The sequence below is a fragment of the Meleagris gallopavo genome, chromosome 13, assembly GCF_905368555.1.
Source record: "Meleagris gallopavo chromosome 13, MGAL_WU_HG_1.1, whole genome shotgun sequence".
Classification (NCBI taxonomy): Eukaryota; Metazoa; Chordata; class Aves; order Galliformes; family Phasianidae; genus Meleagris; species Meleagris gallopavo.
The window spans coordinates 15,195,355-15,221,966 of record NC_139416.1 but is presented as its reverse complement, the minus strand read 5'-3'; the positions used below and the strand labels follow the sequence as shown (position 1 = coordinate 15,221,966).

The window sequence follows — 26,612 nt, the reverse complement described above, 5'->3', positions numbered from 1 at the left end:
GCAGTCTCCAAATGCCAATATGAGAAAGATTTTGTCATCTCTTTCCTTTTCTATTATAAACATCAGAAAATTATGAATAAAACCAAAAGCCTACAACACGAACAAGCACTAATAAATAACCTAAACTTCCTCCACTAATTTATCACTTCATCTTGATTTTCACTCCTGCTTATGAGCGCACTCTCCCCCACCCCGGTTATATACCGGCTCTATACAGCCCGGCTGCGGTTACTTCACGCACAAACAATGCACCCCCCGCCCTTTTCTTCCGCAGCCCCGTGCTATGGGCGGACGCCCCGCTGCCAGCAGCCGGCCCGGAACGCGGAGGGTGGAGCCGCGCCGCCAGCGCCTCCTCCCGCCTCTCCTCCCCCCCCAACGTGCGCGGCCGCGGCGCTACGCGAGCACGGGGATCCAGCGCGGCCTACGGGCAGCGCCGCGGCTGCCATGGCCGGGGAGGTGAAAACCAAGCTGTCCAAGAATCTGCTGCGCATGAAGGTGAGGTGGGGGGAGGTGGGGGCTGAGGGCCGGTCTGCGGGAACGGGAGGTAAAGGAAGGCTGGGCTGGGCCTGGCTGTGGGGCCGCTGGGAGCGGATGGGGCGGGCCAGGCAGCGCTGTAGGCTGTAGCGGCCCTCCCCGATGGGGGCTGCGCCTCTGCTGCTATCTCAGTGTCCCTCGCTAACTCGGGGTATTTACGCTTCTTGCACCTCCGCACAAGGCTGCTGTTTGACACAGAGAGCGTCTCCGCTGTCCTGTGCGCGATGCTTTTACATACGTACAAACACGTGTATTTAATTCTATCTTTTCGCTTAGCCCTGCAACTTTCTGAACTGCTCTGCTCCAACTTCACCAGCAAGGGGCTGCTGTAATGAGCTGCCCTAGAGAGGGATTGACTGTTTTTTTGTGCCCCTTGTCCTTCTGTGCCTTGGACCACTTTTACCCCCTCTCTTCCCATAGACACACACACCTTGGCCAGTTACCACGCCTGCAGCTGTTTGTCTCAGGCCAGGTAGATTTACAGGTTCTGGTTCTCGTTGTGTAATTCAACAGCTAATTCAGTAAAGTATCCTCCTGTGATGAGACTGCATCTATTAAAAATTGGATTACCATTAACTTTTCTTTGAAACGATATCCATTACATTTTGATAATTCATCCAGGCTGGATGTGGCTCTGGGCAGCCTAGTCTGGTGATTGGCAACCCTGCACATAGCAGGGGGGTTGAAACTACATGATCATTGTGGTCCTTTTCAATCCAGGCCATTCTGTGATTATATGGGCCTCTGTGGCTTCTTGCTTGTGGTGTTTCATTTAACATTGTGCATTTTTTTACCCCCTGTTCATGTGGGGCTGTATTTTTAGACACTTGGCTGAAAGGTATTTAGCTGACAGATTCAATCTGCCACGTAGAATGGACCCTGATACAGTAAGATGGTGAAATATTTACCTCAGTAAGTAGGTGCTGCTAATGATAGGCTAAAATTCACAGAAGGAACAAAAACACCTCCTATGTTGCTCTCAAAAGCAATTGGATGTTAAGCTTAGTTAGGCAGCAGTATAGAAGAAGGCAAGACTCTGGATTGTAGCATAGCTGATCTTTTTCTGATTTTTATGCAATAGTCCCTTCTTAGGTGAAACTTATGCAGCTGTATTTTGCCATTTTTTAAATCCTTCATAGATTTCAAAAGCTAGATTTTCTAAGATTTTCTTCAGGCAGTGAAAAACCAGCCTTGACATTTGCAGGCTTAGAGACCAGGCAGCAGTAACCAGCTTAAAAGAGGTGTGTGGGTTTTGAGAAGGTTGTACACAGATCTTGTACTCAGCGCTGCCTTTCTGCAGATCTTGTTGACAAATGTCTTAATAATCTTTTAGCAGTTGCCTCTGCAAGTGTGGATAAGATGGATCATTGCAATTCAATAGGTTCTCAAAGGTGGCATGTGGTCAGATCTTTTCATGGAGATGCAGAGTGTACATGCTCACCTCTTGATGTCAAAAGACGGCTCCTGCTTTTAGCATAATAGAGTCATATGACTGTAAGTTAGTTCTTGTACTGCTTGATCCATGTCCCAACTAATCCAAATAGCCCCATGATTATTGACATGCATACTCTGCACCTACCCCCATTGATGTATTTTTAATTCATCCACATGTGTTTACAGATAAATACAATCAGATTTTTTATCTATTTATTCCTGAAGTAATCTTTAGGAACATAATATTTAAAATGTAATGTGAAATGATTATTTAATTGTGTGCTTGTAGCAGAATTTCTCCTGTTGAGATTTCTGACTGGCTAACCAATCTCCTTGAGCAATATGGTTTTCCACATGATGGATTCCCTCATTTTCCTCAAGCAGATACTATAATTTTAATTGGAAATCTTTGACATATTTTGGGTTGACTTGAAAACAAAAGTCAGTTTTTCTTTCATTAAAGATCTTGTACGAATGAATACAAATAAAAATATAATGGAAAATGAGACGTTAACACTATGTTGGTTTTCATGATGGGGTTTGTTTTGTTTTGTTTTGACTGGGCTTTTTGTAATGATGAGGAGGCGTGAGTGTTTATATGTGATGTATATTGCATACACGTATTACCCGTGTACTCCAAATAAACTCTGTAATGCATGGTTTTTGTGGGAGACGAGTATTTTGTGATGGCTTCTTGGGTTCTATCCCCAAGCCAAGTTCACACTAATTGAATAAAATTATGTCCAAGTCTCTGCTAACGTTCAAGAGACAGATGAGCCCCAGTGGTGTTATCTGTCAGCCTGCAGGCTTAGCTAAACACGGAAATGATGCTGCTTATATGAGAGAGGTAAGATTCATTGAGATAAGATTCCTCTGTGCTGTTGCACAGACAGGTTTGTTTTGGTGGCCACAAAGCAATTTTGGTACATCAGTGTGTATAAACAGTGCTGGTTGCCTCTTGCTGCAGTTGTATCTGTGTGAATGTGCCCTGCTGCCAGATGCCGTTTTTGAGGTGCTTTCTGTTGCTCCAGAGGAAGATCCCAGCTCACAGGGATGTCTTTGTATCCAAGTACGGATGTGGCTGACTGTTGACTTCCAGTAGTGGTTGTGATCCACAGTTGTTTACTTCTGCTCTGTTTTCCCAAACACAAACCAAGCTCAGAGAAGATCACAAAAAGCATATACTGCTTATATCAACTGTTAAATAGTATGTAATGGATAATTTTTGTCATGTAATTATTGCCTGCCAGAACATACTCAAAAAGCCTGAAGTTGTGTCTCTCTTTTTAGTTCATGCAAAGGGGTTTGGACTCACAAACTAAAAAACAACTCGATGAAGAGGAAAAGAAGATAATTAGTGATGAACACTGGTATCTTGATTTACCAGACCTAAAGGAGAAAGAGTAAGCTTCTACTTTTGTACTTCTTATCATCATTGGATTTTTTAATAGTGCAAACAGGATATAATTGTTTTTCTTATACAAGAAATATTATTACTAACCAATTCGAAGAGGAAAAAAAACTAGTAACAAACCAGGAGTACAGCTTTTCCTTTTTTTTTTTTCCAGAAATGTTCTCAAGGTTAAATAATCCAGCATTTGACCTACTTTTGTTTCTTCATGCTTTGTTTTCTCTCACTCCCACTTTCTTCTAGATGCATGTAATTAGTTTCTTTCAAGCAGGGACAAATTCATTCATTGCTGTTTTTTCCCTTCATTCAAAAAAAGAATTTGAAACTTTGTATGAGTAACTTGAAATCCAGTCACATGGTTGGGTCCATTCAGGGCAAGTTCTATCTTTTTGAATACAGATCACTTCAAATCCTGTTTTTGAAAAAGGAGAGAGAATGGATGAAGCAAAAATAAAGGAGGGCATAGTTAATAGGGAAGCAAATATCCGTTCATGCTATGTCGAAAAGTGCTTTAAATAGCAAGGGAACTATTGTCCTTTAAAAAGAGAACAAGATTCTTCTAAAGGAAAACATATAATTTATAAAAAGCTGTGATCCAGGGAATTAACTGTAATTGAATAGTTCATCTATAAGCTATTTTCCATGGCTGTTGACATGTATGACAGAAAGGTATCTGAGCTTTAGCTGCAGCAAGGAAGGTTCAGGTTGGATATTGCCTCTGTAACAATGAGGCTATTGGATGAGATGGTCTAATGGAGATGGGATTCTTCATCTCTGGAAGTCTTTTGAGGACAGCTCAGATAGACCTCTGCTGTTCATGGTCCATGTTTTGCTGGTCCTGCCTTGAGGTAGGAGAATGAGCTTGGTCTCTTCATCATGATTTTCTGTAGTTGTAGGAGCTTGCTTTAATTGGGAAATGAAGAGATTGAGGGAAGGGATGCATATGTGTGAGAGGAAAAGAATGGAACAGTTCAAGAAAGTACTTTTATCTAACATATTTATTATGAATGGTTTGGGATCGTGTTTCTTTTCTTTCCAGGGTCATTAAAAGTGGAAAAAAAGAGGAGGGGGAATGGGAAAGTCTCTGCTGAACAGAGAATTACACATTTATATCCTGACAGACTCAAATAATACCAGGCGTAACATCACAATGAAAAATTCATTAGAAGCTTTTGCTGGTATAGTAATGCCACCTGGAGAGTGATATTTATGTGGTATTTTTATTCTGGCAAAAGCATTAATGTAGGTGGAATCAAACCAGCAAAGAGTGCTTTCTGTCAGGAGAGTTAATTTTGCTTGTGGAACTGGCACAGCTTTACTGGCAAACAGTATTCCTTTGCACTCCAAGCTCTTTGTATTGAAAGATTTATCAGAGCAATTAATCTTCAGAAAGTAGTTGATGGTATAAAATACACTGCAGTTTTGTTTATTTGTGTGGGGGAAGGCAGCAAATGCTTTTTGCGTTTGTTTAATTTGATTATATTAAAGCACACTGTTTGACAACTGCTGTGTTTGGGCTTTCATGCAGGAGCTATATAATAGAAGAGAGGAGCTTTATGCCATGTGAGGATCTACTTTACGGTAGAATGTCCTTCAAAGGATTCAATCCGGAAATTGAGGTACTGTTTAATTGTCTTTTGAGGATTGAAGCCCTCAGAAATGAGGACTTCAGTGTTCACACTCCATGCTGTTTGGCCTTTGCAGCACCTTCCTTATATAGGAAAACTGTGATTTCAGCCAAAATGCCAATCAGTGCAGCATCTGAGAAACAGAAGCCTCTTACCTCCTTGTGTTGGTGGTTAGTAAGGATGTGACTCCTGCAGATTTTCCTTCCTTGAGTTCAGGAGATTTTTCCACATGCTGCTCACCAAAAAGATAACTCACTGTTCTTCCTCCTGTTTAATTCAGAGCCCAATCTTAGAAACATTCAGCTCTGTTTATTCAGCACTTACTTGTATATGTAAGAGCTTGAGGTTCCAAAGTAGAAGTTCTGGGCAAGAGGATCTTTCATTTCTTTCCAGCATGATTCATGCTCACACAACTATTTCATACTGAAATAGTAATAAAAGTGTTACTGCTGAACTGAAACAAGAAGATGAAAGTACAAAGCCAGAGGCATGCAGAAGGCTATGCAACTTTATTTAATGGGGCATTCCTTGAGTTATTTTGAACTTGCTTTCAATGTGATTAGGCCTATCATTGCTTCATGGTTTATACTAGTAGTTTGTTGTAGATCTTTGCAAATATTTTTCCACTGTAATAAAACCATTTCAAAGACTAGCATCACAATGAAAAAAAATTAGAAACTAAATCTCTGGTCTCCTGAAGATGCCTGCCAAGCTGTTGAGAATGCTTGAATAGTGCAGCTCACTGAAAAAAACTGTCTCTCTGTTGCCTCTTTTCTCAAAAGCAAATCAAACTTAGCTTAGCAACAAGGAGGAATGTTGTCTTTTCTTGTAGCCCTGTGGTATAGCTTAAACGGGGTATTGAAATGAAGGAAAGCAGTGTTGAAACTTGATTCCTGCCTTTTATGCTTTTTTCCTGGTAGTGACACTATTTCAGCATAGCTGACGTTTTGTCAGGGTTACATGTTTAAGCTATTTCTTACTTCATTTTCAGAAATTAATGGTCCAAATAAACTCTAAGAGCAAGAAAGAAGAAATTGAAGAGGATGATAAAATGGAGGCTGATGTGTCTGATGAAGAAATGGCCAGAAGGTACATTATTCCTAATCAATACTGATTATGTCATAAAATATGTCCTATGTTAAGGCATTATTTGTGGGAGGAGAAACATAAAAAGTAGGAAAAAAAAAACAAAAAAAAAACAGCATTTGATACTTCACAGAACTGGCTAGCCAGGAATTCTGGTGTTTGTTCAGTAGAATCTCCATAACTTTCAGGGTTAAAAAATCTTGTAGCTGTTTTCCACCTTTTGACATCCATGTATTCTATGCTAATTCCCTCTTAGCTCCAGATTGCTAAAAAGCTTAAACTATCAAAATGAATAATAATTTAATCTGTGATCATGTAGCACTTGTGCTTCTTAAGCTTCCTGTGATAGGCTTTTTACAATAGTTAAATTGTTGATTACATTTCCTGTGTTGAACTTCTCTCTGATTATAGTAAGAACTGTCACTTTTTAATTATCTTTACAGATATGAAACACTGGTGGGAACAATAGGGAAGAAATTCATGAAAAAAAGAGACCAGCGTGTTCTCCATGATGGAGATGAGGAGGAGAACAGTAATACAAGACCTAAGAAAGCTAGGAAAATGTTCTTAAAACCTCAGGATTAATGTCAGCTGCACAACTGAAGCTAATAGAAATGTTGTCTACCGAATATAGCAAATACGGCACCGAGAACTGAAGATTGTTTGGAGTTTTTGCTATTTTATGTAAAAGATAGAATTGTAAATCTGAGTCCATTCTCGTTGAAATTTCTGCTGTCCACATAACAAGCATTTTTTGAAGTGGATGTGTATATAATGGATGTCATACATCCTTTCCTCACTAAGCAGCTTTTAACATGTGGGATATTAAACCCATCAGCTGTTTTTAATGTTGTGCATAACTAGGATGAGTGTCAGCGTGCAATCAATAGCAACAGTATTTATATTTTACGATAACATCTAAAATAAGTATTTGCAGTAAAGATGAGCTTTGCTCAATCCAATCCAGTGACACAGTGCAGCTTTTGCTGCTATTTTTATTATGAAAATGAAAACCTTTGCTCTCCTCAATTCAAAAAGCCAGCAGAAACATTTTCTTTTTTAACTGCTTGACAAATAAGCTGGGAAAAGAACAGAAACAAAATCCATTTTTCTAATTTTATTTTTTTATAAAGCATATTTAAAAATAGGAACTTATAGCAAAGCTTTTCTTTTCCTAGAGCAAGGCAAATATTGGGCAATGTTTCCAGTTTGACACTTGAGCAGATTGTGAGTCTTTAATTTCTGTCTTCCAAAAAAAGTTTGCTAATCTTGTCTTTTTTTCCGTCCAAAAAATTCCAAACTTATAATTATCCTGATCTTAACATAGAAGCATAATAACGCTTTCAGAATCATGTTTGGAGAGCTAATAAAAACTGATTATTTTTTTTTGTGGTTAATGTTTGTGGTTTAACTAATTTAATGTTAAAAAACAATTATGCTTAATACAGTCAGATAGAAGAAATGATCCTGTTTTGTGCTGGCTGCGAATGTCTCCAAATATTAGTTGACTGAGCTTTTTTCTGTTCAGCATGTAACAAAGGCAACTGAAGCAATGCTAGGACCCAAACATCACAGCCTTTTGTCAGTGCTTTGGAAAACAGAAAAGTCAGTGTGGTTTTGTCTAAAATCACAGCAGTTCTCTGCCTTCTTGCTTTCAAAATGAAGTAGTTTTTATCTATTACTTTCTTCATCTAGATGTCTAAATTACTCATCCTTGATGATAACTTTCTGGAGAAAAAAGAATTTGTTAGATTGTTGCAAGTAGTGACCATTCCATTGTGGACCCGAGGGTTCTTTTTTTCCCATATTTTAAAGAACTCAGTGAAACAAGACACAAAACTCAATTATATGAAGAAAGAGTCTTATGTCTATTGGCATGTGTGATATATGAACTATAATCTGTATATCAAGAGCACCTTGTTAGATATTCAAGATGGGTCACACATGGAAAGAGAAATACACTTCTAACCTAGTAAGGAAGCCTCGTACAGGTGGAAAGTCTGTGATTCATGATCTGAGATAGTTTTTCAGAGCTAATTAAATGCAACCGGTTGAATTACTTAAAATTTGATCATATATTATCACTGGCTGAAAAGAAGTTAATGATGGCAAGACATTTTTCTTCCCACGGAAGATACGACCTGCGCTAAGAAATGATTTATTGTTGGTCATCACAAGAAAAACTCAGAATGTATCCTATTATTCTTTCTTGCTTATTAGTAGGAAAATGATTCCCCCCTATGAGAATACGTTTCTTCAATAGAGAATTTCTACATGACTGTGCTGGATAGTTGAGGGAGGTGTCGTCTTTGAACCACCAGCAGCCATGTTCCCACAACTGCCCTTCCCTAAGGGAAAGTGGAGTTTTCAGTGACATTGTGTAGGGGAGTTCTGGGGTAATTTTGGTAACTACCTGTGGCTCAGGTAAGCATTTTGTGAAGTCTTGCTTGGTCGAGTCCATATGCAGTGTGTTCTGTTGCACTGCACAATTCTGTTCAGTCTGATGAAGGGTAATTTTGTGCAGCTGAAGTGTATCCTGCCATACATGGGTCCTTAATTTCAAGTCGTGTCCTGGTGAATGGCTGGGAGTTTGAGTGGCAAGGTGTGTGTTTGTGCAGAGTGAACTCTCATCAGCTTCAAGAAAATCCATGGTTTGGGAGTTTAAAAGGGAGGAAGGGTGCTTCATTTGTTTCCTGAAAATGCCTAACACCAACTGTGAAGACTGTAATATGTCAGGTCTTGGTTTACTGTCTTCAGATCTGGGTGCTTTGTTCATGTTTAGCTGGTGGGTCGGTGAGCTACTGAAATGCTGTAGTATGACCAACTACTCAGTTTTAGCACAATCAGATCTTATCCATGAGGAGTTTGTAAAGTGCAGTGTTAAGATTCATGGTACGTTACTACAAATGAGGCAGAATTCAAAATCTTCCCAGTTCTTACTTTCTAAAGGTGCCTGTGTGTCCAAAGTTACCAGCAGGCATTTAGAATTATGATAGGATCCTCAGAAATACCCATCTGTATTTCCATCTTTATAAATATAAATGTGTGTGGTTTTTTTTTTTTAAATCAGACCTCTAGTTTTGTAGCCAAGGTAGAAACATTGTGCTGTATGAAATTCCTATTTGAATTATTCTTGACAGAGCTGTAAGTGTAGCAGTGAAATATTCATACTGCAAACCTATATTAATTCAAACTTTCTTGGCTCTGAAACGGTCTCAAATGCAGATCCATTTTCATGAACATCTTTCTAAGCTGTAGAATTTAAAACCCACGTGGTCATGTTTTCCAAATGAAAAGTAGAGATCTTTGAGATCTAAAAGAAGTTGGGATAAGTAGTATTTTTGTTCCAAAAAAAAAAAAAAAAAAAAGCAGAATTCAGAGAGAGTTACCAGACATGAGAAGTGTTTGTGCCTGTTGTACTAAGGTACCTATTAGGGTGAACAAACAAAGTGTGTTGTAGTTCATGCCTACTGACAGCTCACTGTGTTAAGTTTAAACATACTTCTTGACAGGTGGAATTTTTGTCCCCCTTTTTGACAGCCAGTGTTGGAAATGTGAGAATTGAACAACTTCATCTTTATTGCTCACGCTTCTTCTTTTGCTATTTTTATTCTGCTTAAAATTGGATCTTAAAAACTACTGGACCGAAGTGCAACTGCAGTGAGACATCCTGAATCTTCACTTTAGTAATGCATGAGCTGCTTAAACTTTGACTCTTTGGAGAGGGAGGAGGATGGGCAGTGGTGCCATGGAGTTTGAACGGTGTTTCTTCCGTTGTGTGTCTTGTTTTCTAATAAGATTCTCCATTATACAATTATACAATTGTGGATGGCTGTCATTGCCATTGGGCATTGTGTGTGTGTAATGGGCAGCTGGGCTGGGATTCTGGGAGCTGCTCCAGAATTCAGACTTAAAAAGAAATTGTCTAATCTTTCTGTTAATTGGAATGCTATACTTGTAAATTTTACTTGGAATTATAAAAGTGGGGGGTTCTACACGTTTGTTCTGCTTCATTTGAACAACAATCTGCAACTAAAACTGCACAATAGCTTCGGCTCTCATCAAACCTTTCTTAAAGAGAGATTGTTAATAAGGTATAGCAATGGCAAAGGATGTCAAAGTGTCTTGCAGCTGTGTGATTCTGTGTTTCACTACTGCATGTGAATGCAAGCTTCTCTGAGAGCTGATGCTTTAATTACTGGTTTGTTGTTTTTTTTTTCTTTTTGGTCTAGGAGAGTATCTGTCTTCTATAATAATTCCTTGCTAGTAAAACTGCAGCAGGAGGCCTCTGGGTTTGTTTGGTTTTATTTGTTTTTACACCATTCTCATCCCAGACCTTTAAGACATTTTGAGTCTGACATTCACACCTGAATAACTTCAGACTTTTCATCAGCTTATCAGGAGCTTTAGTTAAACTGTAGAGCTGTTCCTGTATGTGTTGACTTTTCTTTATGTGATTTGATGCAGCATGATGAGGACCTGGTTATACTTGTCACGTGGAAAGGAAAAACCCATCTCAGAGAGTTGTTATCAACAGGTGGAGTCAGAGAAAGGGCTGAAGCTTCAGTCATTGCCCACCCCATAAATCTTAAGAACATAATACTTGAAAGGAGTACCTGTATCGAATCTCATCTTTACAGACATGGTTAAAGTATGAGTCTGTAGTGCTCAGCTTGAGGATGCCTTGCACATCACAACCTGAGCAATTACCTGGGAGCAATAGCAGGAACATCTCTAGAGAAATACAGAGGCAGAATAACTAGCCTGTAAATGGTTGCCCTCAAGACAAGAGGCAGCAGCACCAGAGAACAGCTGTAGTTCACTGCATAGAGGAATATGGTTTGGTGACCTGGGTTGAATGCAGATGGGATTTTCTGTCAGCCAAAATGGAGATGGTAAGTGTTCTGAAAATCAGAATGTTCCTTGGGGTCTTGAGGAACAGCTTGTGATCAATCACTTAGAAAGGGGTAAAAACCCTTAATGAGACCTTAGTATGATGTAGTAGTAAGAACACAAATTACAGAACAAAGTCTTTAGTTCATAGAAAAAGCGTTCCCACCTCAGTAAGATCTTTCAGTGTCTCCATTTGCTTCCTGCTTGGTCCTTAGTTCTCTGTCTCTGAGCAGGCAGAACTGCCACCATGGCCAATGGACAGGGAGGAGCCAGCACAGGACGTGGTAGGGGATCTTCTCTTCAACTTGCAAGCTCTTTACAGGAGCCTCTCACAACTTACCATCTCCAGCACGCTGTCAAATTTTGATATTGGCCTATTTGGTTCAAGAAATCTGTGGTGGGCAGGGTTGACCAGCAGATCAACAGCACGATTGTGCGGACCTCATTTACTTAACTAATGGTGCATGCAAGACAGCAACTCTTCATGTTTTTGTTTTCCTTTATTATCATGTAAAGGAGGAAAAGGGTATTTTCCAGTATTGCTGCTGATCTCATGGAGCATTTTTGAGAGCATTTTTGCTTTTTCAGTGGTTTTCTTTGTCAGGTGTTTTGCAGAAAAGCATGATGGGGGAAACTTTTTTTAAAAAAAATTTTAATGGGGAAATGCAATTGTTAAATACTTTAAGGAAAAGAGTTTCTTCATATTTGGTTGGCTCCATGGTGGTTTGTTTTATTTTTTTTTTCAACTGAATACAGATGATGAAACTAACTTGTCACACTAGAGATCTTATGCTAAGCATTAGTCATTCGGGATAGCATGTGGACTCCCATATTTGCAGTACACAAAAAGCAGTGTAGATTTAAGGCTATAGCAGGGTTAGCTTTATTGTTCTACTGCTCTTATACAAATAATTTGCAATACTGAAAATATGAAATTTCTATACCCCATTTGAGGTAGAAGTAAATCTAAGCTAGTTGAGACATTTAAGCACCACTCAACCAGTTACAGGATGATTATTTATCAGAAGCAAAGCTTGTAGGTATCTCCTTAGAACCCATCAGATACAATAATGCTTCAGTATATACAATTTGCATCAAAGGAAAAATACCTACATACCAAAAATTACCTTGGGCAGTTTACTGCAGTAATGACAGAAGGGATGCACATGATGATAATTTTCATTTTGTACTGTGTTTTCATCTAAGGATGATGGTGAAGGAATTATACCTCCTAATGTTCCTTTCAAAGATGACAATATTGTTCAACCTATATTAAAGGTAATGAGATGAGCAGTGAGTGGTTAGATCTTGTGAAAAATGAAGTTTTAAATGTATACTTCATTTTCTAAAAGCTCACAGATGACTTTTTTCCTATAACGGCCGTAGAAAATGTGTTGGCAGCATATCACAATTAATAATCCTTACTCCAATTTATGTGCTATAGGCACTCCAAAATTACTCTGAGATATTTCTTACCCAAGTTTATAACCAGATTCAAATCAGTCTCTACATTTGTGCCAAAAAACTGAACCGCAGTCGTCTCACAGAAAATAATTCTATCTACCTGGCAGATGAGTCTTAAATCCCTGTTTTTTCTCCTTTCTCCAGAGTGAAATTCACTTTAATCTGGTATTAATGTATTTTTCCTTCAGTCACCTGCAAGGGAATCCCATAATCTTGCAGTAGTGATTGCACAGACGTGGAAAGCACTGTATGTGTGTAGCATTACCATGGGTTTTTCCAGTCATCTAGATTGTATAAAATCCTTTGATGTTAATTGGGACAAGCTTTCTCTCTAGGGTGATGTTGAATTTATCTTTCAGTGTCTTCTCCACCTCTTCATCCTTAAGGGTTATAAATTCTACCAGATCCATGTTTTCCTTGTAATTGTATTTGGTCTCAGTGAGCGTCCACCCAATGAGCGCTCGAAAGCCATCAGTGGTCTGAAGGGTGCAGATGGACTTCTTTGTAAAGAGGGAATCTGGAGACGTCTGAAGGTACGTGCACTGAAAGCAGAAATCTTCCACTGTCCGTGGTTCCAGACTGAACATATACACTTTCCGACAGTCTTTTTTCTCTAGAAGATCAGAATTAGAGAAATTTTGGTTGGGGATATATTGTTTCCTTCTCATTTTCTCGAGGTACCAGATGGCATTCTTTTCTGTGAAACGAAAGATACCAGGAGCCTGGGGCTGGTCTTTCCCTGATACAAGCTCCATTGGTTGCCACATTTGGTAGGATACACCAAAGCCTGCATCAACAATGTAGGCTTTTCCCTCAATAACTACCTTCACTAGGAGATGGGTCATGATGGTGGCATATGCGTTTTCATGTGGGTTGAACACGTATGCTCCCAAAAAGCTGGTGTCATATCCCAGACATTTCAGGACCCAACCTAACAGCTGGTTATTTTCCATGCACCAACCACCACGCTTCTTGTGCACAATTTTGTTATAAACATGCTCCAGCTCCAAAGTAATTTTCTCCCCACAATGGATGCTGAGGTTTTCAAATGGAACAGCACGGATGTGGTGCTGGAATATATCAGTTAAGGTTTCCAAGTCTTGATTTTCAAGGGAACCTTTATACCCAGTTCTTGCAAAATACTCTTCAAGATTCATGTCTCCTGTGAAGGAAGGAAATGTGTTTTAGTTTTGTTTCTTTACATCAATGATTTATGATGCTGTGAAGAACTGCCCAGGCTGCTGCCTGCAAAGATGCATTAATCTACTGAACCTCATCAGAGCAATTTTTAAAGGTAACAAGTATTCACATCAAACAGTTCCCAGAGTTCCGAAGAGCAGTGCATGCAGGGGTTTATTTTTTGTCCTGGAGACATCCCTATGGCAAACAACTGATGCAATGGCAGCTTGATACGCAATGCCTGCAAAATGGGGATTTGATGTCCTTGCATTGTAAGGGCAGGGTTAAGAAGAAATGCAAGATCACACTAGGGAGTGTTCAGTATGTTTCATGAAAAATAGTCTAACTGCTGAATGAAATGAGTGTCAGTGGGGGAAGCAGTGTTGTCTGACAGTTGGAGGGCAAATAATTTGAGCCAGGATTCACATGTTCTTTTCATGAGCCTGCCACTACTCTGTGATCAAAAAACGAATGGCTCATTCTCTAGGTGTCTCTTTTCACCACTTACAAAAAGTGAAAATGATACTCCCTGCACATTTTGTAAAGTGTCAAGTTTTATTCAGGTAATTGTATCCGGAAAAAAACTCTTGACCTTTTCAAGAGACACAGACCACTGAGTCTCTTGTCTGCTCTGAGTGTTGCACAAACTCATTTTGGTGTAGGAATAATGAACCTGAATGGAGGCGACTGACCTGAAATACAAAGAGCATATCTCTGGTCCTTGCTGTGCCCCACAAGGTGCTTTGAAAGTGGGCAGTGAGTGGCTTAAAGCTCTCTAGACATGGCTTTTCCAAAAACTTGATTTATTTTTGCCAAAGGAGGCATAACAGCATTATGTTCAGCATATACTTTGTCTGTCCTATCTCTAGCTGATCCCACCTCCTGGCCTGGCTTCATAGGACTCTTCATGAGCTAGTCTGCTGGATGAGGAGCTATACAACATAATTTCTGCCTTCTAATGCCATAAAAAGTCATGCACACCAATCTGGCTTTCACAATGGCCCATTGTAATCTGCTGGCCATCTTCATGGGCTGTAGGTGTCTGGTGAGATACTGTTTGTAAAAAATACTGTAGATTGTCTGCTTGGACATGGAGCTGGAGATAAAAGGTTTTGAAGGCTTGAACCGTTACAAAGAAAATCCTAAGCATTTCAGCAGTCTAGAGTTAGTGCAAATATTTAGCTTCTTGACAGCCTGCAAAGCTAGTTGGAAATCTTTTGTGAATGCAGAAAGCTGAGGTTTAGACACTTAATATTAGTGACTTGGGAAGTCTATTGTATTCAGATAAATGCTGCAGTGAACCACTGAATGTTTACTGCATGCTAGAATTTCTCAAGGTGATTTTCAGTGACAGGTTTATGATGTGCATATGGATGTTATAGAAGCAGCTGTCCAAAGTGAATGGAGAGCCTCATCAAAAGCTGCATGTTATCTTCTACAGAAGGGAATTTAACTTCCAGTGATAATGTAAGTGTATTGCTGGAGGATATTCTAGTGTAATGTTTGTTCAGTAGAACACAAAGTTCTGGCACTTTATTCTTTTGACTTGCAGAATCCAAGTCTATCTGATCCTACCTAGTCAGATTAAATGCTAAGTAGATCACACCAGCATGAAGTTGGTTCTTGAGTTTGTAATACTGGTAATTTCTCTCTGCAGTCCCCTAATACTATGTTGATCTATGTTAGATCTTAACCATAGGAGATAAAAACCTAGATTTTAAAAAGGTAATCCTACAAATGCAAGCAAGAAAACTTTCAAGGACTACTTCTAAATGTGCAAATGAAGGTATTCAAGCAAAAATACACCTTACTAGGATTATGCACGTTATCAGCAATTTCACTGTTAAAACATATATATATCTGCCTACTTTTATCTTAACATACCAGCACACAGGCTTTCTGAGGTAGGCGAAACACAGCCTGTAATTTCACTTTAACTTTTTTTTTTTTTTAAGAACTTTAATTTTATTTTCAAAAAGCAGGATCTACTGGTTATTAAATGGCCTTTTTCTCCCTTTGTATGTGCAACGTTCTTCAATGTAATTAAAAATCTGAAAGAGTTAACTTTTAAGAAAAGATTGTCGTTCTGAGTTTATATCTACTGCTCTGGCTGAAGTTTCTCTTGTAGACATGTGAATTCCTCCTGAAGAGCAGCAAGGCAGAAGATTTGAGATTACATTATCATTTTGCCCTCTTTAAGAAGCCATTATTTTAGCTCTACTTTTTAAAAATATTTATGCTAAGGAGAATTTTGCTTATGTGGGTCCCGATGACTTTTACCATCATAAAGAAGCCATTTATTTGGTTGGTTTGTTAGTTTTGAGAAAATTAGCTTACCTCTTAAAATAACCTTCTTTGTTGATGTTTGCAATTTCTTATTGCTGGGGCAGCAGCCTGGAGAGCCAGCAGTGGATACAAGTTGTGGGGGCTGCCTTCTTCTTTAAGCTCTGCAGTCCCTCACTCCTGAATCTTAAGTGCCAAGAAAGGGCAGAGTCCACCAAAAATGAATGCACATGTTTGGACTTCACTGATCCATGAGCAAATTAAACTTTGTTTCTTCTCCATTAGTAGATGTTTATGTTTTCTGCTGGTTAAGACCAGCCTGAACTTGTTCTCCATGTAACGTAATTTCAGTAGATATTCACAAATGGTTCTGTAATTTTTTTATAATTGCATTATTATTACTTGGCAAAGGAGCAATTTGTGGAGGAGGATAGTCATATGCTTCCTTCTGGTGCAAGGAGTTGCTGAGGTGTTGCGGGCTGTGTTTTCCCGTGCTCCATGGATGTACGAAATGATCCACCTTTGCACACACAGAACCTTCTTGATCCCTTCAAAGCTTCCACTGCAGCAGGTAGTTACTTGGGAGCTGTAATAAATACCATGACATTTATTGGCACAACGTTGCATGAGAACGAAGTAATGCACTTCCTCTCCCAAAACTGGCTGTCTGTATCTTCGTGATGTTATATAGCTGTGATTCACTCCTTGTCCAGCCTGTCTCCTTCATTTGACGGAAGTGGGAAGATGGTGATCCTTCTTGGGAAGATGAAAACCATGTCAAGCTGTATCTGGGAGCTGTACCTGAGCTTTAGGCACACACTGCTGAGGACCACTGCTCTTATGTCACTCTCATCGTGTTCAGCACCTGCCATGAAACTCAGCATCAGAAAGGTAAAAGGCCGCCATGTTGCATCCAACGTGCTGTGAAAATACACTGCTAGCATGTCTTAACTTCCCAGAGTTCTTCACTTTTCCAGGATCTTGTCTTTATTGTGACTTTTGTGCAGAATGCTACTGATAATAAACAGCAGCACAGCTTATTGTTGTGCCTGTGTGATGTCAGAGGAAAGCGAGGCCCCAAATGTTTATATTATATTTTTCAAAGGTTGATCTAATATTGATTGCTTCAATTTCAGATACCAGAAGTCTGATTTTTCTCAAGAACTATTGAAGAGTCTCAGCTCCTATTGATATTTCAATTTCAGAAAAATCGTTCTGAAAGGAGCTAAAATTGAACGCACAGAATTGAACAGTTTGGAGGGGTTTTCTGTTTGTTTTTTTTAAGTTCCCTTACATGAGTAGCTCATTTCAAGCCAATATCTGGTAAGGGAATAGGACATGAGTTTCTCAACTCACTTCATCAGCAACTAATCAGCACCTAATAGTGGGTTGTTTTGAGGAAGTCTTAACCTTTCCTTTTTTCTTTATGAAATTTTTTATGGCCAAGTCCAGCCCAAGTCTCTGTTTCAGACCATTAAAAGAACTGAATAATTTGCAAAAAATGTGTTGAGAAGGAGATTGGAAATAATACCAAAAAACATTACAGCATTACAGATCTTCTGTGTAAAATGGTAATACAGCTTTTTCTTCTAGATAATTCTGGTCTCATTTTATGCTTAAGATTTTTTTTTTTTTTTTCTGCTGCAGCAGCAGCAGCAAATGAGATACAGAGAGTTGGAACAAAATTTAAGGGAGACAGAATACAGTTTCCACATGAGAAGATTAAAGGAACTAAGATATTTTAGTTTCTAAAGGAGAAGTGTAAGAAAAAATACAAAATGAGTATGGGCAGTTAACTAACAATATACTTGAATTTACCAAGCTTTCTGTTTATCTAATTAGCTGAATTTTTAGAATACATGCTATTAATGTTAGTTTCAGAAGTTTCAATATTGGATATTTAAAGACTCATTTAGCTGTGCTGTGAATTATATGGAATCCACTAGATTAGGTGGCAAGCCACGAACATTTACTGGTATCAATTTGTTCTCTAACACTATGTTGAATTTTTCTTTCAGTGTCTTAGCGATCTCTTCATCTGTGAGGGTTGTGGTCTGCAGCAGGTCTGTGTCCTCCTTGTACTTGTACTTCATCTCAGAGAAGGTCCATCCAACTAAGGCATAAAACCCTTCAGTGGTCTGGAGGCTGCAGATTGACTTCTTCTGAAGTATGGTATCCGGAGACACTTGTAGGTATGTGTTTAGCTCCTGGAAGTCATCTATATGTTTTGGCTCAAGAGTGAATGAATATAGTTTTCTGATATTGCCCATTTCTGGAGTATCAGAGAGAGGAACACTTCCCTCTGGAACATAATGTTTCCTCTTGACTTTCTCCAAGTACCAGATGCCATTGTCTTCTGTGAAGCGGAAGATGCCAGGAATCTGGGGTTGATCCTTCCCAGAAATCAGCAACATTGGCAGCCATGTTTGGTAGGGACCACCACCAAAACCAGCATCTACTATGTAGGAACTTCCCTTGATCACAACTTTCAGTAGGATGTGATTTATTTGATCAATGTATGCCCTCTTTGCTGGGTCATAACTGTTTCCTCCAAGCACACAGACTTCATACCCCATTTCTTTCAAAGCCCAAAATAAAAGGTAGTTTGTTTCCATGCACCATCCACCACGTTTCTTTTTCACTATTTTATCGTAAGTAGATTGCAAATCCAGGTCAATGGTCTCTCCGCAGTGCATGCTGAGGTTTTCAAAAGGAATCGCCTGGATGTGACACTGGAAGATGGCTGTTAAGGTTTGCAAGTCTGCATCCTTATGGGAGCCATCAAAAGAAATTCTTGAGAAATACTCTTGAATGTTCATTTTACCTGTGTGAGCAGGAAAATAGCCAGTTACTGTTGTGCAGCTCTCAGGGGCTTCCCTCCTATTTCTGTAGCACAGGTTAACCAGCCTGCAAATGTATCTGAGGCTGTTTCACTGAAGATTTGAAAGACACCTGTGCCTTTGGTAGGAGATGAATACAGGCTAGAGCTGCTTCTATCGTCTATATTTCTTAAAGAGACAAGAACGGGAGCAGGTAACACTAAAGCTTTATCTCTCAGAAATTGTTTTCAGCACAGCTGGGTGTCTCTGCTACAGGAAAGCACAGCACATGGCATGACAGAATCTTTGGCCCCAGATGAATGCCCACGTGACAAAAATTTTAGGAAACTGGCAAATGAGGTTTGCAAACAAGCTGTTAGCCTAGACTAGCTTAAGTCACAGCAGTGTTTTACTACTGCTTTTACTGTAACAGTTAAGTAATTCTTTATCACACAGATAATTTAACAGGGAACTTTTACATTCATGGCTTCAGCTAACCAGGATTAACTTCTCAGTGTGTCACTATTTCAGACAAGCTTCCATTTGAAGTAAATTGTTGTTTTCTTAATTTCTTTAGTTTTCCTGTGGAGTTCGGACAGAGCTTTGACTCTGTCTGTTAAAAAGAAGGGATTGTTAATTTTTCTAACCCAATAGCCAGGAGCTGATAATTATTTCAAACACCTTCAAGACGCATCCAGTGGCTTTTGGTTTCTTCTGCTATCTTTTACAAACCAAAGAATTCAGCTGAAATTGTTGCATGTATTTTGTGTCTTCGTTCTCTCATCCCCTTTCTTTTCATTAGCGGAAAGAGCAGAGATGCAAAAGGTTCCCTATAACACTTTTAATCCACTGACTGATTTGGTGTCTGTAGGGATTTGTTTTGCCTTTAATTTAGATTTCGTTTGGCTTTTTTTCCATTCCAAATATGTTTGTGGTTTTTTTCCCCAGAATGATTTATAATCTGCTAAGGACTGCATGGAGTTCCAAAAAGGTCTGAAGATTTTTTTTTTTTCCTCCTTGAAATCACTCATACATTCCCTGGGAAGATTTTGTAACAATCCTTTGACACAGATGACATGGGAGAGATCATCTCCCAGCAACTATTCTCAGTTTTGGTCCACCTGGTCTCCTAGAAGTGATCAGCAGCTAGATCCAATTTCTGATAATGCAGGGAGCTTTTGAAAATCCCACCTTGAACACATAAATGAAAATGCCCTTGTCCTGGAAGGTGAGTGTGTCAGATGACCTTGTCTCTAGACCTTAGCTCCAGCTTTAAAGCCATCAACATAACACACTTAGTTGTATTTGTGCTAGTACCAAGATTCAGACTGTGTGATACAGGAAAATATGATAAAACAGAGTACTATGACATTAAGGGAATAAGAAATAAACATTTTAGCTTCAGAAGGACCCAAAGAGGCTACATGAAAAAAAGTGTATTTGATACTGCATTTTATGTGTTCTTTTTTTTCATCTCTTTTTAGGACAAGAGCACTCATCTCTGGCAGAATCTCCTAGGAAACACTGATTGTACAGAGCCATGCCACCAAATAGATGCAGACATGCATGCTGCGAAGCCCACCCTGTGGTTTTCTGCCTCATTTTTCTCTCTACTCTCATTTTTAGCAATTCTGCATAGCCAGATAGAAGCATCTCATTCTTATGATGGTGTCAAGCTGCACCTTTGTGCCCAGGAGGAGCCAAGTGAGTCCCTTAGCCTGGTGAATCTCAGAAAGTTGGCAGTGGCTTTCAAGTAAGTGCTCATCCATCCCTGTTGTGACCCAGAGCCTTGGAGGTCTCCCTGCAGCCCATCTCCAGAGTTAAGATCCCTGTGGTGTATGAGCCTTTGGGAACCTCCATGGGGCACAGGCAGCAGGGGCCTGGGGAGCTTGTAGCAAAAGCTTGTGCCACAGCTTCCTCAGCTCAGAACCTCATTAGTTTAACAACTGTGTAATAGAGACAGGTATCTACTGCTACTGAAATATGTATGTAGGATAAGGCTGCAGTATGAAAGAGTCATTGTTAGTGAATGTAGGCAGGTAGCAGCCATGTAAACTGCTGTTTGCTCTCACAGCTTCCTGGAGGCAGAGCTCCTTATCTACACAGCACCATTGCCCACCACAGCAGGGCTGTAACAGTGCAAACCCTCACCCAGGGAATGCTTTGCATCCAAAATCAGAATGATCCTTCCCTACTAGAATTCAAGAGAGACTTCCAAGGTAAGATCCTCTTGCACATGCCTATACATTTTATTTGATTTTAAGCTGAATTGCAGGACAGGAGCTGGCTTTTTCATACACCCTGGCTCAGCATAAAACGAGTTCGTTTCAAGCACTTGATCTTTGTACTTTGACAATGGCCTTGCAATGCTACACATGCTGTCAATCCTCAGGTGGCTGTAATTCACACTTTACTAATATGCCTGCAGTGCAAAGCATGTGGTTTGCAGATGCACAGGGGTGGCAGAAGGCTTGTCCATAGCTACATGCAGAAGTGAGATCTCAGACATGTGGGTGCTTACCTCTGCACTAGGAGCTGCAGGCTGGCTAGCTCTTAAGTTCCCAGGAATGTTTGCAATGGGAGCTGCCCTTAAAGATCAAGGCTGCTTTTTGCTGCCTGGCAGGGACAGCATTCTCCTCCAGCAGGACCAGAACACGAAGGCAGATTAGTTTCATTTTTTATAATATTGTATGTTCTGATGGTCTTACTATATGATTTTTTTATTTTATTTTATTTTATTTTTTGCATAAGCACAGAGAGCCCTGCCATGCAAGTAACTGCGGTAAGTGGCATATGAAGAGCCAGAACATGGTGCTTTCCCCCAGATTGCTTATAATATTGTGTAGGCTTAAACCTCCCAAATTACTGCTTGACGGCTAAAAGTTCTCCAGGAATGCAAGGCAGCAATCCATTACAGGTAGCATGAGCATCTTTTGCAAGTGGCTGTCACCCCATTTGCAATCCCCATCGCCCCTGTGCTTCAGTCTTTGGAGCACCCACGCCAAAGCAGCAAAGCAAGAGTGCAACATTTGATACATCAGTGACACTGACGTCCAGGATCCTTGCAGGAAGTGATTTAGGACTGAGAGCTTCTAAGCCAAGCCGAGCAAGTCACTGACCTGTAGACAGGAGGTGGCAGCAGTAGGATTAGGCTGGCTCTGGCCGTTAGGCAGCAAGGCCAGATGTGCACAGGCAGTCAGTCCTCCGAGGCCTGGAAGCACTGTCCTTCCTAAGTGGGGTGCTGCTGAAGCCTGCTAGGCCTTTAAGACTTTGCCTCTGATAAGGAAAAAAGCAAACGAGTGAAATCTGAGCTGAGGAGTCTCTTTTTTTCCCCTCCCAACACAACTGCATGTGATTCGTCAGGGCTGGCAGTGCTGAGCTGGGCCAGCAGGTAGCAGCCAGGGCACAGACCTCTGGAGCTGAGTCAGCTGAAAGAACTCTGTCATTGTTTGCCCTTCACATGCTGCATCTCTGGGGCAATGAGCTTAACCCCTTAGCCTTTCCTCTGAGCCTACAAACCAACCCAAAGCATGAGAAATAGCCAGGCAGAGGCCAAGGAGCTTCCAGGCCACAGCTTCCTTCCAGCTGCAGCCTCCTCTGGTCATCTCCTCCATTTCTGCTTCCACTCTGCTCAGTTGTGAACCCAGTAGATTCCAGGCTGATTCCTGCTGACCATCTGCATTACAGGGTACTCCTGCCCTATGACAATCCCCTTTTTCTTCTGCAATTTACTTTGAGGTTAACATCTAATATCCCCATAGGATATGGGGAGCCTTGTGTGCATGCTTATATCAAACATATACGGATGCATTTGAGAGCTAGCTGTGTCTCTGTGAAATGCCTTTGGAAGGTGCAGAATAGGAGCTGCTTTTGCTAACTGTAAATTTCTAGTTGCAGGAAGCTGCACACATTGCTTAACAAACAAGTAATAAAAACGGAGGGGCAGTGAGTTATTGCATTTCTAACAGCCTTAGCTGCAAAACATCAGCACATGCAGACAATCGGGGTAGTTGTGGTGATTAATGTTTGTTTTTTTTCCTTTGGGATTAGAGGTTGTAATACAAGAGGAACAAACAGACTGAATACTTCACAGTTCTTGTTGTTTTTTATTTAATTGTAATTGACTTACATTATTAATTGTAAATGCATAGTTGTAATGCTTTGTGATTTGTACATAAAGGGACATCAAGCATCATCTCATAGGGCAAAGTGATTACGTTTTTGTAATTTCTCATGTAAAAACCTTAGCCTTTAGGTATCTGATTAAGATTCATCATTTCTTCTTCTATCAATATAATTAGAATCATTACAAGCAGTCAAATACATACATTTTGGAAAAACTAACTGACAAGCAGTAATATTTGTTATAGAAGTGACAGTCTTGTGTGAGGAGGGTGCATTTCCAGCAGTCCTCTCCTGGGTGCTCACAGTCCACAGGAGGTGCTTTCAGTTTGAAAGCTTTGGTTATGTTGCTGAGGGTACAGAAGTCTGAAAAAAGGCAGAATTGTCTCCTAATATTTCTCATCACCAGTTTTAAGCCACAAATAGCCCCTGCGGTGAGTGTTAGAAATGCTGTGTGAGAAAGTGTGAGGGGTGCAGGAGCACAAAGGACAGGCTTATTGTAGCAAATGGCATTGGATGTCTTTATTTTTCTGTCTATTACATTTCAAAAAATAGTATGGCATTAATGTAAGATGTGGGTGTGATTTTCTCCAGGTGGTAGAGCTAAGTAATAAGGAAAGGGACACACTGTTCCATCTCCCTGCCCTGCTGCTCTGGGTTAGAGGGAAAAGCTTTTAAGAGATGAATGGAGCAGGGAACGGGCAGCATCTGTTGCCAGCTAAGCACAAACAGAAGGGGAGTGATTTGATTGAGTGAGGAAGAAATTATTTGTACCCAGACCAAGGAGAGATGCAGGAACAGTTGTGAAAATCAATTGCTTTTCCCGATTCATGCTAATCTGTTCCGCCTTATGCTGGGGTAAATGGAAAGAGAAAGATTAACCTTTAGATTCTTGTCAGGAAGAGGGGGGAGAATTGCAAGTAATGCTAGCATATTGAAGTAATGCTAGCATACAGGCAGTGAGTTAAAACAGAGACAGCCTGCTTGTATTGATGGGTACAAATTTCTTATCTAATATTATATTGAATTTCTCCTTCAATGTTTTTTCCATTTCTTCATCTGCAAGAATTCTGATTTCCACCAGATCCATGTTATCCTTATAATTGTACTTTATCTCAGTAAGTTTCCACCCAACGAGTGCCCGGACTCCATCAGCTGTCTGCAGGCTGCAGATGGACTTTGTAACAAAAAGTGAGTCTGGGGCAGTCTGCAGGTGCAGATTTCTGGCTCTAAACTCCTCGATGTCTAGTGGCTGGAGGGTGAAGAGATAAACTCGACGGCAAACTTCTTTGTCCACGTTATGAGGAGCAGTGTTGCTGTGGTTGGGAACATACTGCTTCCTTTTCACCTTCTCAAGGTACCAGGTCCCATTCTCTTCTAGGAAGCGGAAGATGCCGGGTGTCTGAGGCTGGTCCTTCCCTGAAATCAGCTCCATCGGCTGCCATAGCTGGTAGGCCATCCCAAAACCACCATCCACAATGTAGGATTTGTCATGAAGCACCACTTTTAGCAGCAGATGATCAATGTCATCAGCATACGCATCATGCTCTGGGACATAAACTTTTGCTCCCAGAAGGGCGACGTTGTACCCTAGGGTTTTCAGGGCCCAAGATAAGAGGTGGTTGTTCTCCATGCACCAGCCCCCACGTTTCTTCCTCACTATCTTGTTGTAAGTGGCTGCTAGATCCAGCTCGATGCTTTCCCCACAGTGAATGCTGAGGTTCTCAAAAGGAACTGCTCGGATGTGGTGCTGGAATATTTCCGTCAGGGTTTCCAGGTCTGGTTTATCATGGGAGCCTCGGTAAGAAATTCTGGCAAAATATTCCTTGATGTCCATGCTGCTTTTGAGAGAAGGGTGAAAAAACACCACAGTTTGTGCCAGAAGTAATGGAAGGATCTTCCTCATCCATTATATTGACAACAGCCCCATTATATTGACAACAGCCCCATTATGAACAACCCACTCAGAAGAGGAATGGGGTTTGACAAATGGCCCTATCCAAGGCAGCTGAGTGCAAGTATTAGCACTGGGGGAAGCCAATGGGGCACTACTGATGAGCACAAATGTTATTTTTAATTGTTTCTTTTACAGCTGTGATGAGAAGCTCCAGCTGTGCTAAGCACATTTCAGCCGGGAGTTCCTGCCCAGCAAAGCTACAAATCTCTGTAGGAAGGAACAAAAACAGTAGTAGCTCTGTTTTCCTGCTAGAAATTATAGGAACTGAAACTCTCCAGCTCTGAACTGCTTTACACATGGTTTGACTCGGCAAAGCAGAAACAGAAAACAGACCTCCCCCTCCCCCCCTCCTCCTTCTTCCCCACAATGCAATCCAGAGTGTTGTCTTCAACATCTGAAATTAGTCTGCTTGGCCATAGTGTGGTCTCCATTATTTAGGCAGGACGTATCTGCTCTATCTGCTCTCAGTGCTGATGGCAGCAGATGTAACCAGGAGTACTTACTTAGGGCTGTGAGCACTGCCCTCCCTATCCAATCCAAAGCAGAAATTTTAGCAGGAGACTGCCTTTCCTGAGCAGAGGGGAAGAAAGCATCTTAAGGACCCCCTGCCACTCTTCCTGTGAAGGTGGCAAGAAATGGGATTCTAATGTGGCCATGTATCTATATCCCAGCCTGGCACCACTGCATCTCAGATGGCTCTGAGTGCAGAGCACCATTCTTCAGATCATGAACCTGAGAGGTCCCAAAATGCTCTCAGGTATCCATGTGTGGTTACTAAAGTAAAACCATGAGAAAATCTCCAACTGTTGCAACAGGGTTAAGTTCTCGATATGATGAAAAATAGCACACAGCAAATTGTATGGGAGTTTTGGAAAGATAGTTTCAGTATACATGCAAAGCAATGAGAACGCAAGCTTTCTATTTGGCAGTGTCCTGGGAGAAGCAGAGGGTGTTCCCAGGGCTACAAATGTTCAGAAATCTGTCACTATTACACCATGACAGGTATATGAAATTCAACCAGCAGGCCTGAGTTATCAAACATTGGGTTAAGAGCATCCAGTTATTATTTTGACTCTTCTCTTAGTTTAGCCTCTGGCCTGTTCCCAAGCTTTTGTCCTGAACACCACAACTACAGCATTATTTGGAGATGGGTTTTGCAGAAGCAGAGTTCTTGCAGTGGGAGCTTTAAGCTGGTATCACCAGCACTGAGCTTCTCTCCCCACACCCCTTTCTTTCTTCCTTTCCTTCACTTTGCCCAAATAGGTGAAATGTTTACATTAACTAAAAGGGAAAACATCGGCGTTAAAGAGTTTATCTGTCTTCCTGTCTGCTTCTTGTGGTTCCTTATAAGGCCCTTTCAATAGCTGAATCTGAAATAAGTCAGATGGCACAAATGCTCAAACAAATGTTGGAGACTGATAACCACGTAAATAATCTGTTACACTGACACAAAAGGAGGCATTGGTAAGCAGCTGCACGTTGCTCGCTCTGCTGTTACACAACCTGGCTGTTTGCTGCTCTCAGACGTATCTCACTTCCTGGTTAGGAAGAGTTCAGCTGCCTAAATTCAGGGGTTAAATAAAGGTCTTACCTGGAAAATCAGTTCAACTGCAAACGGATCTCCTGGGGCTTGGGGGGATTTATTTTAGGCAAAAGCAAGTGGCGTGGCTGGCTGTCCTTTACTTAGCACGGGGTCGAGGACTGTCCAGCTCCCTTCTGGGGAATGTCCTTTCTCTCAACTTGCTTCCACCCGCCTCTGTCAGACTGCAAGAGCTGAAAGAGGAGGGGAAAAAAAAAAAGAA

The 26,612-nt window shown here is 40.6% G+C and overlaps 4 protein-coding genes across 5 annotated transcripts; 1 reads left to right on the top strand and 3 right to left on the bottom strand.

Annotated features, from left to right (window-relative positions):
- Nucleotides 1-329: 329 nt before the first annotated feature.
- Nucleotides 330-7,490, top strand: MPHOSPH6 (M-phase phosphoprotein 6). The gene is made up of 5 exons (XM_010718091.2): nucleotides 330-495; nucleotides 3,259-3,371; nucleotides 4,908-4,998; nucleotides 5,999-6,096; nucleotides 6,537-7,490. Exons 1-5 carry the CDS (start codon nucleotides 445-447, stop codon nucleotides 6,676-6,678), a joined length of 495 nt encoding a protein of 164 aa, XP_010716393.1. The 5' UTR covers nucleotides 330-444; the 3' UTR covers nucleotides 6,679-7,490.
- A 4,143-nt stretch (nucleotides 7,491-11,633) lies between these two features.
- LOC100548761 (arylamine N-acetyltransferase, pineal gland isozyme NAT-10) lies at nucleotides 11,634-17,520 on the bottom strand. Its single transcript, XM_010718090.3, has 2 exons — nucleotides 15,967-17,520; nucleotides 11,634-13,612 (listed from the first exon to the last, which is right to left on the bottom strand). The coding sequence occupies exon 2, from the start codon at nucleotides 13,605-13,607 to the stop codon at nucleotides 12,735-12,737; it is 873 nt and encodes a 290-aa protein (XP_010716392.1). The 5' UTR covers nucleotides 13,608-13,612; nucleotides 15,967-17,520; the 3' UTR covers nucleotides 11,634-12,734.
- A 186-nt stretch (nucleotides 17,521-17,706) lies between these two features.
- LOC100549991 (arylamine N-acetyltransferase, liver isozyme) lies at nucleotides 17,707-26,539 on the bottom strand. Its single transcript, XM_003209856.4, has 3 exons — nucleotides 26,402-26,539; nucleotides 21,851-22,007; nucleotides 17,707-18,736 (listed from the first exon to the last, which is right to left on the bottom strand). Exon 3 carries the CDS (start codon nucleotides 18,729-18,731, stop codon nucleotides 17,841-17,843), a length of 891 nt encoding a protein of 296 aa, XP_003209904.1. The 5' UTR covers nucleotides 18,732-18,736; nucleotides 21,851-22,007; nucleotides 26,402-26,539; the 3' UTR covers nucleotides 17,707-17,840.
- LOC100548608 (arylamine N-acetyltransferase, pineal gland isozyme NAT-3) lies at nucleotides 22,818-26,550 on the bottom strand. Of its 2 annotated transcripts, none has more exons than XM_003209847.5 (2): nucleotides 26,402-26,550; nucleotides 22,818-24,691 (listed from the first exon to the last, which is right to left on the bottom strand). In XM_003209847.5, the coding sequence occupies exon 2, from the start codon at nucleotides 24,688-24,690 to the stop codon at nucleotides 23,818-23,820; it is 873 nt and encodes a 290-aa protein (XP_003209895.1). In that variant the 5' UTR covers nucleotide 24,691; nucleotides 26,402-26,550; the 3' UTR covers nucleotides 22,818-23,817. The 2 variants fall into 2 exon arrangements, with proteins under 2 accessions (XP_003209895.1, XP_010716391.1); XM_010718089.3 differs by having other exon boundaries at nucleotides 22,818-24,694; nucleotides 26,402-26,544.
- Between the last annotated feature and the right edge of the window lie 62 nt (nucleotides 26,551-26,612).

Coding starts and splice junctions, on each gene's coding strand:
- MPHOSPH6 (XM_010718091.2), top strand. CDS start 445: ATGGCCGGGGAGGTGAAAACCAAGCTGTCCAAGAATCTGCTGCGCATG. Junction 4,999..5,998: donor GATTCAATCCGGAAATTGAG/GTACTGTTTAAT, acceptor CTTCATTTTCAG/AAATTAATGGTCCAAATAAA. Junction 6,097..6,536: donor GATGAAGAAATGGCCAGAAG/GTACATTATTCC, acceptor TTATCTTTACAG/ATATGAAACACTGGTGGGAA.
- LOC100548761 (XM_010718090.3), bottom strand. CDS start 13,607: ATGAATCTTGAAGAGTATTTTGCAAGAACTGGGTATAAAGGTTCCCTT.
- LOC100549991 (XM_003209856.4), bottom strand. CDS start 18,731: ATGAACATTCAAGAGTATTTCTCAAGAATTTCTTTTGATGGCTCCCAT.
- LOC100548608 (XM_003209847.5), bottom strand. CDS start 24,690: ATGGACATCAAGGAATATTTTGCCAGAATTTCTTACCGAGGCTCCCAT.